The following is a 12,312-nucleotide window of genomic DNA, read 5'->3' on the forward strand; positions in this document are numbered from 1 at the left end:
GTCGTCAGCCCGGTCCGGCCCGTTCCCGCTCCCCGCACCAAGCCAGTGGTGCGCGTCGTCAGCCCGGTCCGGCCTGTTCCTGCTCCCCGCACCAAGCCAGTGGTGCGCATCGTCAGTCCGGCACAGCCCGTGCCTGTTCCACCGGTGCCTGGTCAGGGTACCGGTCAGCTGCTCCACACCGGAGCCTGAGCAATCCGCTCCACCGGTGTCCAGTCCAGCTCCAACCAGCGGGGCCAGACTAGACCAGGGGCGCTACGGGGGGGTAGCGAGAGAGTGGTGGTCACGCCCGGAGCCGAATCCGCCTCCGAGGCGGAATGCCCACCCGGCCCCTCCCCTGTTGGGTTAAGTTGTCGCGGTCGCAGTCCGCGCCTTTGGGGGGGGGGTACTGTCACGCCCTGGCTCTGGGGACTCTTTAATGTTGAGCCAGGGTGTTCGTTTCTATGTTTAGTTTTCTAGGTTTCTGTTCTAGATCGTTGTTTTCTATGTTGGCCAGGGTGGTTCCCAATCAGAGGCAGCTGATTCTCGTTGTCTCTGATTGGGAACCATACTTAGGCAGCCTGTTGGCACTTTTGTTTTGTGGGATCTTGTCCCGGAAGGTTTGTGTATTTAACCTAGGACTTCACGTATCGTTTATTGTTTTGGTTCGTTGTGTGTACACTAATAAAAGTATGTACGCCTATCACGCTGCGCCTTGGTCCTCTGTTTATGACGATCGTGACACACACATACACATGGATTTTGTCTTGTAGATATGTGGTAGTGGAGTAGGGACCTGAGGGCACACACTTAGTGTGCTGTGAAAACTGTTATGAATGTATTGTAATGTTTTTTAAAATGTATAACTGTCTTAATTTTGCTGGACCCCAGGAAGAGTACAGTTGAAGTCTAGGGCGGCAGGTAGCTTAGTGGGTAAGAGCATGGTGGCAATAACCGAAAGGTTGCTGGTTCTAATCCCTGAACCGACTAGGTGAAAAATCTGTCGATGTTCCCTTAAGCAAGGCACTTAACCCTAATTGCTCATGTAAGTCGCTCTGGATAAGAGCGTCTGCTAAATGACATAAAAAAGTCAGAAATGTACATACACCTTAGCCAAATATATTTAAACTCAGTTATTCACAATTCCTGACATTAAACATTTTTTCCCCCCTGTTTTAGGGTCAGGATCACCACTTTATTTTAAGAATGTGAAATGTCAGAATAATAGTAGAGAGAATGATTTATTTCAGCTTTTATTTCTCTCATCACATCCCCAGTGGGTCAGAAGTTTACATACAATCAATTAGTATTTGGTAGCATTGCCTTTAAACTGTTTAACTTGGGTCAAATGTTTCGGGTAGCCTTCCACAAGCTTCCCACAATAAATTGGGTGAATTTTAGCCCATTCCTCCTGACAGAGCTGGTGTAACTGAGTCAGGTTTGTAGGCCTCCTTGTTCGCATACGCTTTTTCAGTTCTGCCCACAAATGTTCTATAGGATTGAGGTCAGGGCTTTGTGATGGCAACTTCAATACCTTGACTTTGTTGTCCTTAAGTCATTTTGCCACAACTATGGAAGTATGCTTGGGGTCATTGTTCATTTGGAAGACCCATTTGCGACCAAGCTTTAACTTCCTGACGGATGTTTTTATGTTGCTTCAATATATCCACATAATTTTCCTTCCTCGTGATGCCATCTATTTTGTGAAGTGCATCAGTCCCTGATGCAGCAAAGCACCCCCACAGCATGATGCTGCCACCCCCGTGCTTCACGGTTGGGATGGTGTTCTTTGGCTTGCAAGCATCCCCCTTTTTCCTCCAAACATAACGATGGTCATTATGGAAAAACAGTTCTATTTTTGTTTCATCAGACCTGAGGACATTTCTCCAAAAAGTACGATCTTTGTCCCCATGTGCAGTTGCAAACCGTAGTCTGGCTTTTTTATGGCGGTTTTGGAGCAGTGGCTTCTTCCTTGCTGAGCGGCCTTTCAGGTTATGTCGATATAGGACTTGTTTTACTGTGGATATAGATACTTGTTTACCTGTTTCCTCCAGCATCTTCACAAGGTCCTTTGCTGTTGTTCTGGGATTGATTTGCACTTTTCGCACCAAAGTACGTTCATCTCTAGGAGACAGAACGCATCTCCTTGCTGAGCGGTATGACGGCTGTGTGGTCCCATGGTGTTTATACTTGCGTATTATTGTTTGTACAGATGAATGTGGTACCTTCAGGTGTTTGGAAATTGCTCCCAAGGATGAACCAGACTTGTGGAGGTCTACAATTCTTTTTCTGAGGTCTTGGCTGATTTCTTTTGATTTTCCCATGATGTCAAGTAAAGAGGCACTGAGTGTAGGCCTTGAAATACAGCCACAGGGACACCTCCAATTGACTCAAATTATGTCAATTAGCCTATCAGAAGCTTCTAAAGCCATGACATCATTTTCTGGAATTTTCCAAGCTGTTTAAAAGCACAGTCAACTTAGTAAACTTCTGACCCACTGGAATTGTGATACAGTGAATTATAAGTGAAATAATCTGTCTGTAAACAATTCTTGGAAAGATTACTTGTCATGCACAAAGTAGATGTCCTTACCGACTTGCCAAAACTATAGTTTGTTAACAAGAAATGTGTGGAGTGGTTGAAAAACAAGTTTTAATGACTCTAACCTAAGTGTATTTAAACTTCCGACTTCAACTGCAGCTGCTGCCTTGGCAGCAGCTAATGGGGATCCATAATAAATACAAATACAAATAATTGTGGCAAGTACTGCTACCATCTAGCCACACTACACAAATAGTACATTTATCCTTATCCTCCAGGCATTGTGAGCAAACTGAACAATCTCAAACATGCCCTGTCTGAAACAAAGTCATCATTAAATTCTAACTATAGAATAATCATTCTATTTCCATGATTCCAACAGTTCACCCAAGTGTTTTGATTGAAATCGCAAATCAAATCGCAATTGCAATATTTGGTTAAAATAAAGATTTTTGCACATATCGTGCAGCCCTACGTGGCAGTGTGGAAATGATCTCAAATGATTGCTGGAAATGCAGAAATGTATGAAAATGCTGGTTGTGTTTACGCCACATACTGTATAAAAGGGTAATACATTAAAAGTTAAATTATAAATATTTAGGCTATATTGAAGCATTAGGTTTTAGGTGCGCAAGGAATAGCCATTGGATTGTAGAGGAGGCATAGTGGGCACATTATTATAGGGTGATTTGGGAGAATTACGATCCGCAACAGACCGCACATCTCAGTGTTAGAAGTAAAAGTACAGCCAGAATGGCCTGCTACTGTGCCTTTCTAGACCTTATAAACTGTTGAGAGTAGTCCCACAACTGATCCAAATGGAATGAAATATTCAAATCATAGGACTTTTGCACTGTTATTCAAATGACATTTTCAATGCGCCGAGAGTAGAATTTTGTACTCACTTAAAAATAATAATGCAATTATTCATTACATTGTGTTGTTGTTGGCTAGGATAATTGTATTGTCCCTAAACACGATCAATAGGGGTCCTTTTTGAGCTGCGTGTCTCATGTCGTCACTGTTCTTGCGCAATGATGCACCTGGCCTCTCCTCTGTCTATCAGTTTTTCCTATTGGTGCTTGTGGATTCATATTGAAAATTGATGCAGCTTTGAATCCTTTTATGTGTGGTATGATTGATAGTTAGCCTATCGCAGATCTGGACAAATGATCCACCTACCACTATTGTCACTATGAATGGTGGATAGAGGGCAGGATATACAGTTAGACTATATTGACCCATGGTATGGTAAAAGTTAGCGCGCAGAAAAGCAAAGTGCATAAGGGAAGTACCAAAACACCATGATATAAGGGAGGTGCATGCAAGCAGATGAGGAAATGTGTCTAGAAGAAATGATATAGTAAAACCTGCAAAAGAGAGAATGTAAACCAGGGGAAAAAACGCACTACAATCACCTGTGCCCAGTAAAAAAAACACAAATAAAATAATCAAATAAAATCAAATCTTATTGTCACATACACATGTTTAGCAGATGTTATTGCGGATGTAGGGAAATGTGTCACGATCGTTTATAGACGGGTCAGACCAAGGCGCAGCGTGATATGCGTACATGTTTATTAAATATTAGACAAAATAACAAACGAAACGTGAAGTCCAAGGCAACACAACACAACATACCTTAACTGGAACAAGGCTGCCTAAGTATGGTACCCAATCAGAGACAACGAGCGACAGCTGCCTCTGATTGGGAACCACACCGGCCAACATGGAAATACACATACTAGAAAACCAACATAGAATACACAACATAGAACATACACACCCTGACTCAACATATACGAGTCCCCTGAGTCAGGGCGTGACAAAATGTTTGTGTTTCTAGCTCCAACAGTGCAGTAATATCTAACAAGTAATATCTAACAATTTCACAACATATACCCAATACAAGAATATATATAATAAATATATGGACGAGCAATGTCAGAGTGGCATAGACTAAGATACAGTAGAATAGTATAGAATACAGTATATACATATGAGATGAGTAATGCAAGATATGTAAACATTATTAAAGTGACTAGTGTTCCATTTATTAAAGTGGCCAGTGATTTCTAATATATGTATATACAGTGAGGGAAAAAAGTATTTGATCCCCTGCTGATTTTGTATGTTTGCCCACTGACAAAGACATGATCAGTCTATAGTTTTAATGGTAGGTTTATTTGAACAGTGAGAGACAGAATAACAACAAAAAAAAACAGAAAAACGCATGTCAAAAATGTTATAAATTGATTTGCATTTTAATGAGGGAAATAAGTATTTGACCCCTCTGCAAAACATTACTTAGTATTTGGTGGCAAAACACTTGTTGGCAATCACAGAGGTCAGACGTTTCTTGTAGTTGGCCACCAGGTTAGCCCACATCTCAGGAGGGATTTTGTCCCACTCCTCTTTGCAGATCTTCTCCAAGTCATTAAGGTTTCGAGCCTGACGTTTGGCAACTCGAACCTTCAGCTCCCTCCACAGATTTTCTATGGGATTAAGGTCAGGAGACTGGATAGGCCACTCCAGGACCTTAATGTGTTTCTTCTTGAGCCACTCATTTGTTGCCTTGGCCGTGTGTTCTGTCATGCTGGAATACCCATCCACGACCCATTTTCAATGCCCTGGATGAGGGAAGAAGGTTCTCACCCAAGATTTGACGGTACATGGCCCCGTCCATCGTCCGTTTGATGCGGTGAAGTTGTCCTGTCCCCTTAGCAGAAAAACACCCCCAAAGCATAATGTTTCCACCTCCATGTTTGACGGTGAGGATGGTGTTCTTGGGGTCATAGGCAGCATTCCTCCTCCTCCAAACACGGCGAGTTGAGTTGATGCCAAAGAGCTTGATTTTGGTCTCATCTGACTACAACACTTTCACCCAGTTTTCCTCTGAATCATTCAGATGTTCATTGTCGTACCAGTTGCCGATACAGCCCGACAGGATGCTCTCAATTGTGCATCTGTAAAAGTTTGTGAGGGTTTTAGGTGCCAAGCCAAATTTCTTCAGCCGCCTGAGGTTGAAGAGGCGCTGTTGTGCCGCCTTCACCACAATGTCTGTGTGGGTGGACCATTTCAGTTTGTCAATGACGTGTACGCCGAGGAACTGGAAGCTTTCCACCTTCTCCATTGCGGTCCCGTCGATGTGGATAGGGGGGTGCTCCCTCTGCTGTTTCCTGAAGTCCACGATTATTAATTGTTTTGTTGACATTGAGTGAGAGGTTATTTTCCTGGCACCACACTCCCAGAGCCCTCACCTCCTCCCTGTAGGCTGTCTCGTCATTGTTGGTAATCAAGCCTACTACTGTTGTGTCGTCTGCAAACTTGATGATTGAGTTGGAGGCGTGCTTGGCCACGCAGTCATGGGTGAACAGGGAGTACAGGAGGGGCTGAGCACGCACCCTTGTGTGGCCCCAGCGTTGTGGATCCACAAAGTGGAGGTGTTGTTTCCTACATTCACCACCTGGGGGCGGCCCGTCAGGAAGTCCAGGACCCAGTTGCACAGGGTGGGGTTCAGACCCAGGGCCTCAAGCTTAATGATGAGCTTGGAGGGTACTATGGTGTTGAATGCTGAGCTATAGTCAATGAACAGCATTCTTACAGAGGTATTCCTCTTGTCCAGATGGGATAGGGCAGTGTGCAGTGTGATGGCGATTGCATCATCTGTGGATCTATTGCGGCGGTAAGCAAATTGAAGTGGGTCTAGGGTGGCAGGTAAGGTAGAGGTGATATGATCCGTGACTAGTCTCTCAAAGCACTTCATGATGACAGAAGTGAGTGCTACGGGGTGATAGTCACTTAGTTCAGTTACCTTTGCTTTCTTGGGTACAGGGACAATGGTGGCCATCTTGAAGCATGTGGGGACAGCAGACTGGGATAGGGAGAGATTGAAAATGTACGTAACAATCCTCACCAAAGCAAAAAAAAGTTATACAACCCTCCCCTATTTTGGACACCCCCCCCCCAGTACATTTCTAACTGTCCCTTAGGAGAACTAAGGTTAGGACATTTACATAAAAGGTTGGGAGAACTAAAACAACTAAGGTTAGATGAGGCCAGGCTGGTCTCAGAGCCATTGGCCTATAACTATGAACAACACATGATAAAAATGTATTTAATTTAGCCAGTGACCGGCTATTTCGTTTTTAAACATCCTGCACTCCAAATTGTAAAAAATTTAAATAAAATACAGAAAATTAACAAAAGAGTGGTCAAAAAGTTGTATGATGTAATTTGGGGTTCCATTATGATGCATGTTCCAAAATGTATAAAAGCGTGGTATCGCCGATTGCCTTCTGCATCAACTTGTTTGACTCAGTGTTACAGAAGGCCGAAAGGGCCATTGATGAGAAGGCCGCCCGGCCCCAAGAGAGCCCTGCTGATACCATAAACAAAATGGTGTTTGGGCTGGAGGAGGAGGAGTAGAAGAAGAAGAACGCAGGATTTGAGCTCGGAGTCCACTGCCGCCTGCAATGGACCCAGCTCGTCTTCAGAGACCCCCGGGATGGGCTTGCCTGACTCCAGAGATCCAGCAGATGATTAAGAACCTGCTGGACTCCCGCGCGGCCAATGCCTTCACTGGCAACAGTGGCACCGGCGCAGCCTCCCAAGGTCCACGGGATGGAGCTCACCCCAGAGACGCTCCTGAAGATTGAGACTCCCGGCGCACGTGCCGGCTTCGTCCCGAAGAAGGTACTGTCCATATGACATACACCTGGGCGACTGCTGTCCAGACCACCTATTGTTGTGGCTGCCCCAGTGCCCCTGCTGTGCTGCTCAGCCCATGTATTACTACACCCCCAGTATAAATATGTATACTAAAGAGGAGAGAGGACCCTCAAAGAACATTTTTCTTCACGACAGAAACATCTTACATTATTTTATTTTATTACATTATTTTATCTCTATTACATTAGGCTATTTTCTTATTCATCAAGGCATTAACATTGTCTTACATTCATTGTTTTATTTAATCAAGGCACAAGCCTGTTCTTGCATGCACATTTCTTAAAAATAAACGTGAAAAGAGCAAAAAAATATCCCTTTTTTATTTCTGGTCTTGTTAGTTATGGCATTATCTGAATAATAAAGCAAAACATTCTAACCAGAATCATAGTGCAAAATGGTTAGGGTAAATCATGACATTTTAAGACCAAGGCACATTTGCCTAATGATTGAAATGGATGTTTGGTTACATTACACTTACGTACTGAACCTACATTAATGACTATTGTCAACTACTGAGCCACAGCTGTGTCAACAAGGATATGGGTGACGATTGTGTGCCACTCCCGACACAGCACTCAAACATTCACACTGTGACAAGAACAAACACTGACTGTGTAACACCCAGTTGCTGTGAATTGTCCTGCAAAGCATGAAATGCAAACTCGTAGTGTATTAAAGTTTGTAATTTCCACTTTGAAATTTCAGACTTGATTTGCCCTAATAAAATATTTATCAAGCCCCACAAAAATGTCCATTCATTATAATCCACATAATAAATCACATTTCCTGTTGTTGCAGGATTATTCTCCTGATGTATCAAACTGGCTCAAATGAATATCCTACATATGTAGCTGAACATGGGGGTTGCTTGGTTTTATTATGCCTGCATTGTGTTCATGCCATCTGGTTGCACTTCTAAGTGTGTGTGTGTGTGTGTGGGGGGGGGGTTATGTGGAAAAGTGTAATCCCCAGCCATGCATAGGGTCTACAGCAGGGCTCTGCCACCCTGTTCCTGGGGAGCTACAGTCCTGTAGGTTTTCGCTCCAACCCTAGTCTAGCGCACCTGCATGACAATAGCTCTCCAGGAACAGCGTTGGAGAGCCCTGACAGTGTTCCTATGCATGTCAAACTTTTATTCCTTAACCTAAACTTACTCTACGTCTTTGCTATGTCTTTGCAATCATTGCTCAAGTCAAGGTCTATAGCCTCCACAGCTCAACTGCCCTGCAATACTATGATGACCAACTTGAGAACACTGGCACATTAGCCTGGTATGCCCCATGCCCCCTCTTCACCCAGCTAACAATTCTAGGGAGAGAGAACATTGTTGTAATGTTCCCCAGATGTTTTGAGTGTCCAGTTTTCCATTAGTTAGGGGAACATTCTATGTATGTTAGCAAAAATCTCCTGAAAACGTATTTAACATGTTCTGGCGTTAGAGCCTGGAGATAGAAGCTGTTTTTTAATCTCTCGGTCCGAGTATTGATGCACCTGTGCTGTCTCCGCCTTCTAGATGGTAGCGGGATGAACAGGCCGTGGCTCGGGTGGCTGAGGTCTTTGATAATCTTCTTGGCCTTCCTGTGACACCGGGTGCTGTAGATGTCCTGGAGGGCAGGTAGTGTGCCCTCTGTGATGCGTTGGGCTGACACGGGAATGTGTTTGCAACGTACCAATGACACTTGTCTAGAACATTAATATTGAATATTCTGAGAATATGGTAACCATGTTCTGGGTAAGTTCTGTTTGACATTAAGGGAATGGTCTCTTGGAAACAGTCCTTGCACGTCACTGGAACATTCCTATGAAAACGTTAGGTAATGACCAAATGAGACTCTTAAGGGAACGTTCTCTAAAGTTGTAGGAACGTTTGTTGTTAGCTGGGCAGTTCCGGTGCCCCCTGTGCTTCCCTTTCCACCTCTTTCCCAGATTGCTCCCATAGGATGTCGTCTTCAGTGTTTCTCTTTGAAGTGATACTGAGTGAGTGCTCCTCTCAGATGCCAGATTTATTACTCTGTAGCTGTGTGTATTTTTAGGTGAACTGAACTCCTGTGTTTTCGAAGATGTGAATACATTTTTCTCCCTGAGCTGTTTTGAGCTTCTCAGTCAGCGCACAACACTTCCCACGCACGGAAACACACACACACACACACACACACCACTGAGTCTCCCCTTTACAGTGGCTTGCGAAAGTATTCACCCCCTTGGCATTTTTCCTATTTTGTTGCCTTACAACCTGGAATTAAAATTGATTTTTGGTGGGTTTGTATCATTTGATTTACACAACATGCCTACCACTTTGAAGATGCAAAATATTTTTTGTGTGTGAAACAAACAAGAAGTAAGACAAAAAAACAGAAAACTTGAGCGTGCATAACTATTCACCCCTCCAAAGTCAATACTTTGTAGAGCCACCTTTTGCAGCAATTACAGCTGCAAAAGGTGGTGTGGTCCTCTGTAGCTCAGCTGGTAGAGCACGGCGCATGTAACGCCAGGGTAGTGGGTTCAATCCCCGGGACCACCCATACACAAAAATGTATGCACGCATGACTGTAAGTCGCTTTGGATAAAAGCGTCTGCTAAATGGCATATTAAGTCTCTTGGGGTATGTCTCTATAAGCTTGGCACATCTAGCCACTGGGATTTTTGCCCATTCTTCAAGGCAAAACTGCTCCAGCTCCTTCAAGTTGGATGGGTTCCGCTGGTGTACAGCAATCTTTAAGTCATACCACAGATTCTCAATAAACCTCTCAAGTGTTGCTTTAGTAGTATGCTTAGGGTCATTGTCCTGCTGGAAGGTGAACCTCCGTCCCAGTCTCAAATCTCTGGAAGACTGAAACAGGTTTCCCTCAAGAATTTCCCTGTATTTAGCGCCATCCATCATTCCTTCAATTCTGACCAGTTTCCCAGTCCCTGCCAATGAAAAACATCCCCACAGCATGATGCTGCCACCACCATGCTTCACTGTGGGGATGGTGTTCTCTGGGTGATGAGAGGTGTTGGGTTTGCGCCAGACATAGCGTTTTCCTTGATGGCCAAAAAGCTCAATTTTAGTGTCATCTGACCAGAGTACCTTCTTCCATATGTTTGGGGAGTCTCCCCCATGCCTTTTGGCGATCACCAAACGTGTTTGCTTATTTTCTTCTTTAAGCAATGGCTTTTTTTCTGGCCACTCTTCCGTAAAGCCCAGCTCTGTGGAGTGTACGGCTTAAAGTGGTCCTATGGACAGATACTCTAATCTCCGCTGTGGAGCGTTGCAGCTCCTTCAGGGTTATCTTTGGTCTCTTTGTTGCCTCTCTGATTAATGCCCTCCTTGCCTGGTCCGTGAGTCTTGGTGGGTGGCCCTCTCTTGGCAGGTTTGTTGTGGTGCCATATTCTTCTTTAATAATGGATTTAATGGTGCTCCGTGGGATGTTCAAAGTTTCGGATATTTGTTTATAACCTAACCCTGATCTGTACTTATCCACAACTTTGTCCCTGACCTGTTTGGAGAGCTTCTTGGTCTTCATGGTGCCGCTTTCTTGGTGGTGCCCCTTGCTTAGTGGTGTTGCAGACTCTGGGGCCTTTCAGAACAGGTGTATATATACTGAGATCATGTGACACTTAGATTGCACACAGGTGGACATTATTTAACTAATTATGTGACTTCTGAAGGTAATTGGTTGCACCAGATCTTATTTAGGGGCTTCATAGCAAAGGGGGTGAATATATATGCACGCACCACTTTTCCGTTATTTATTTTTTATACTTTTTTTGAAACAAGTTATTTTTTTTATTTCACTTCAACAATTTGGACTATTTTGTGTATGTCCATTATATGAAATCCAAATAAAAATCCATTTAAATTACAGGTTGTAATGCAACAAAATAGGAAAAACGGCAAGGGGGATGAATACTTTTGCAAGGCACTGTATCATTGATCCTCCTACTCTCATCTCTTTTAGCCTTGACTTATAGTGAGTTTGCTAAGAGGGAGCAAAGTCTGTGGTATACAGATGTTAGTGTCATAGATGGAGGTCTGAAGGCAGGTTAGATTCTCAGACAGACACAGAGACGGACTCATCACCCGACTGAGACAAATCACCTCACTGTGTGGAGTAGAGCTTCATGGTGTAATGATCGTTGACCTCCACTACTGAGGGCTCATCAACCCCTACCACAGGGATTCAGAGAAGATGGAGATGTCTTTCGGTCTCTCTCTCTCTGGGTGTACGGGCTGTGTATAAGCCCAACAATGGGTCCATGGAACATTAACAATAAAGTAATTTGTGTCCCTCTACAGGTGATGTTGGTGGGAGACTCAGGTGTAGGGAAGACTTGCCTGCTGGTTCGCTTCAAGGACGGCGCTTTCTTGGCCGGTAGCTTCATCTCTACTGTGGGCATTGACTTCAGGGTGAGCAAACACACACACACACACACACACACACACAAACACACACACAAAATGAATACACGAATGAAAGAAAATGTAAAAGGTCGTAATTATCTTCTCCATGCCATGAAGGTGATTTAAATGGGATCCCTTGATGGTGTAAATAATGGGATCCAGCAGTCTAACTTAGGAGGGTTTGAGCGAAACCCAGAGAAAACAAATATGGTGCAAAATTAAGCACAAACGAGTGGTGCACTCATAAGTTTAATGCAACAACAGTAATGGAGTTTGTAGACATGGAAATGTTTGAACTTAGCGCTCATGGGAAATGGAGAACGATAGTTCGACGTGACGAGAGAGCAGTAGAGAGCTTGCATCGTCACAGATGGTCAAAGGTAATGTGGTCATTAAAAGTTACGTTGTTATTGATTGGCTAATTATTTTTACTGCACACTGAAATCCCAAACAGGTTACCCTCAGGGTAGCTTTGGGTGAAGGCTGCAAAGCCGAAACGTCTGTGTACGCTATCCCTGATGCAGTGAAAATAATAACAACATTGAAAAATGAAATAAGCTTTATGTGACACCTTTTTTATTTATCTGAATTCACTGGTTTTTACGTACCAACCAAACTTCTGGGAGAGCGCGATGGTCCCCTTTTGATTAGCTTAGGCTGACCATTGCTAAGACAACTA

The 12,312-nt window shown here is 43.8% G+C and overlaps 1 protein-coding gene across 1 annotated transcript in view; it reads left to right on the forward strand.

Annotated features, from left to right (window-relative positions):
• LOC121551815 (ras-related protein Rab-26) overlaps positions 1-12,312 on the forward strand; it is a 151,283-nt gene that overhangs the window by 15,086 nt on the left and 123,885 nt on the right. Inside the window, exon 2 of the mRNA XM_041864546.2 lies at positions 11,529-11,639. Coding sequence (XP_041720480.1) covers positions 11,529-11,639 — 111 coding nt within the window. The remainder of the gene's footprint in view (positions 1-11,528; positions 11,640-12,312) is intronic.

The sequence above is a fragment of the Coregonus clupeaformis genome, unplaced genomic scaffold, assembly GCF_020615455.1.
Source record: "Coregonus clupeaformis isolate EN_2021a unplaced genomic scaffold, ASM2061545v1 scaf0086, whole genome shotgun sequence".
In the NCBI taxonomy this organism is placed as follows: domain Eukaryota; kingdom Metazoa; phylum Chordata; class Actinopteri; order Salmoniformes; family Salmonidae; genus Coregonus; species Coregonus clupeaformis.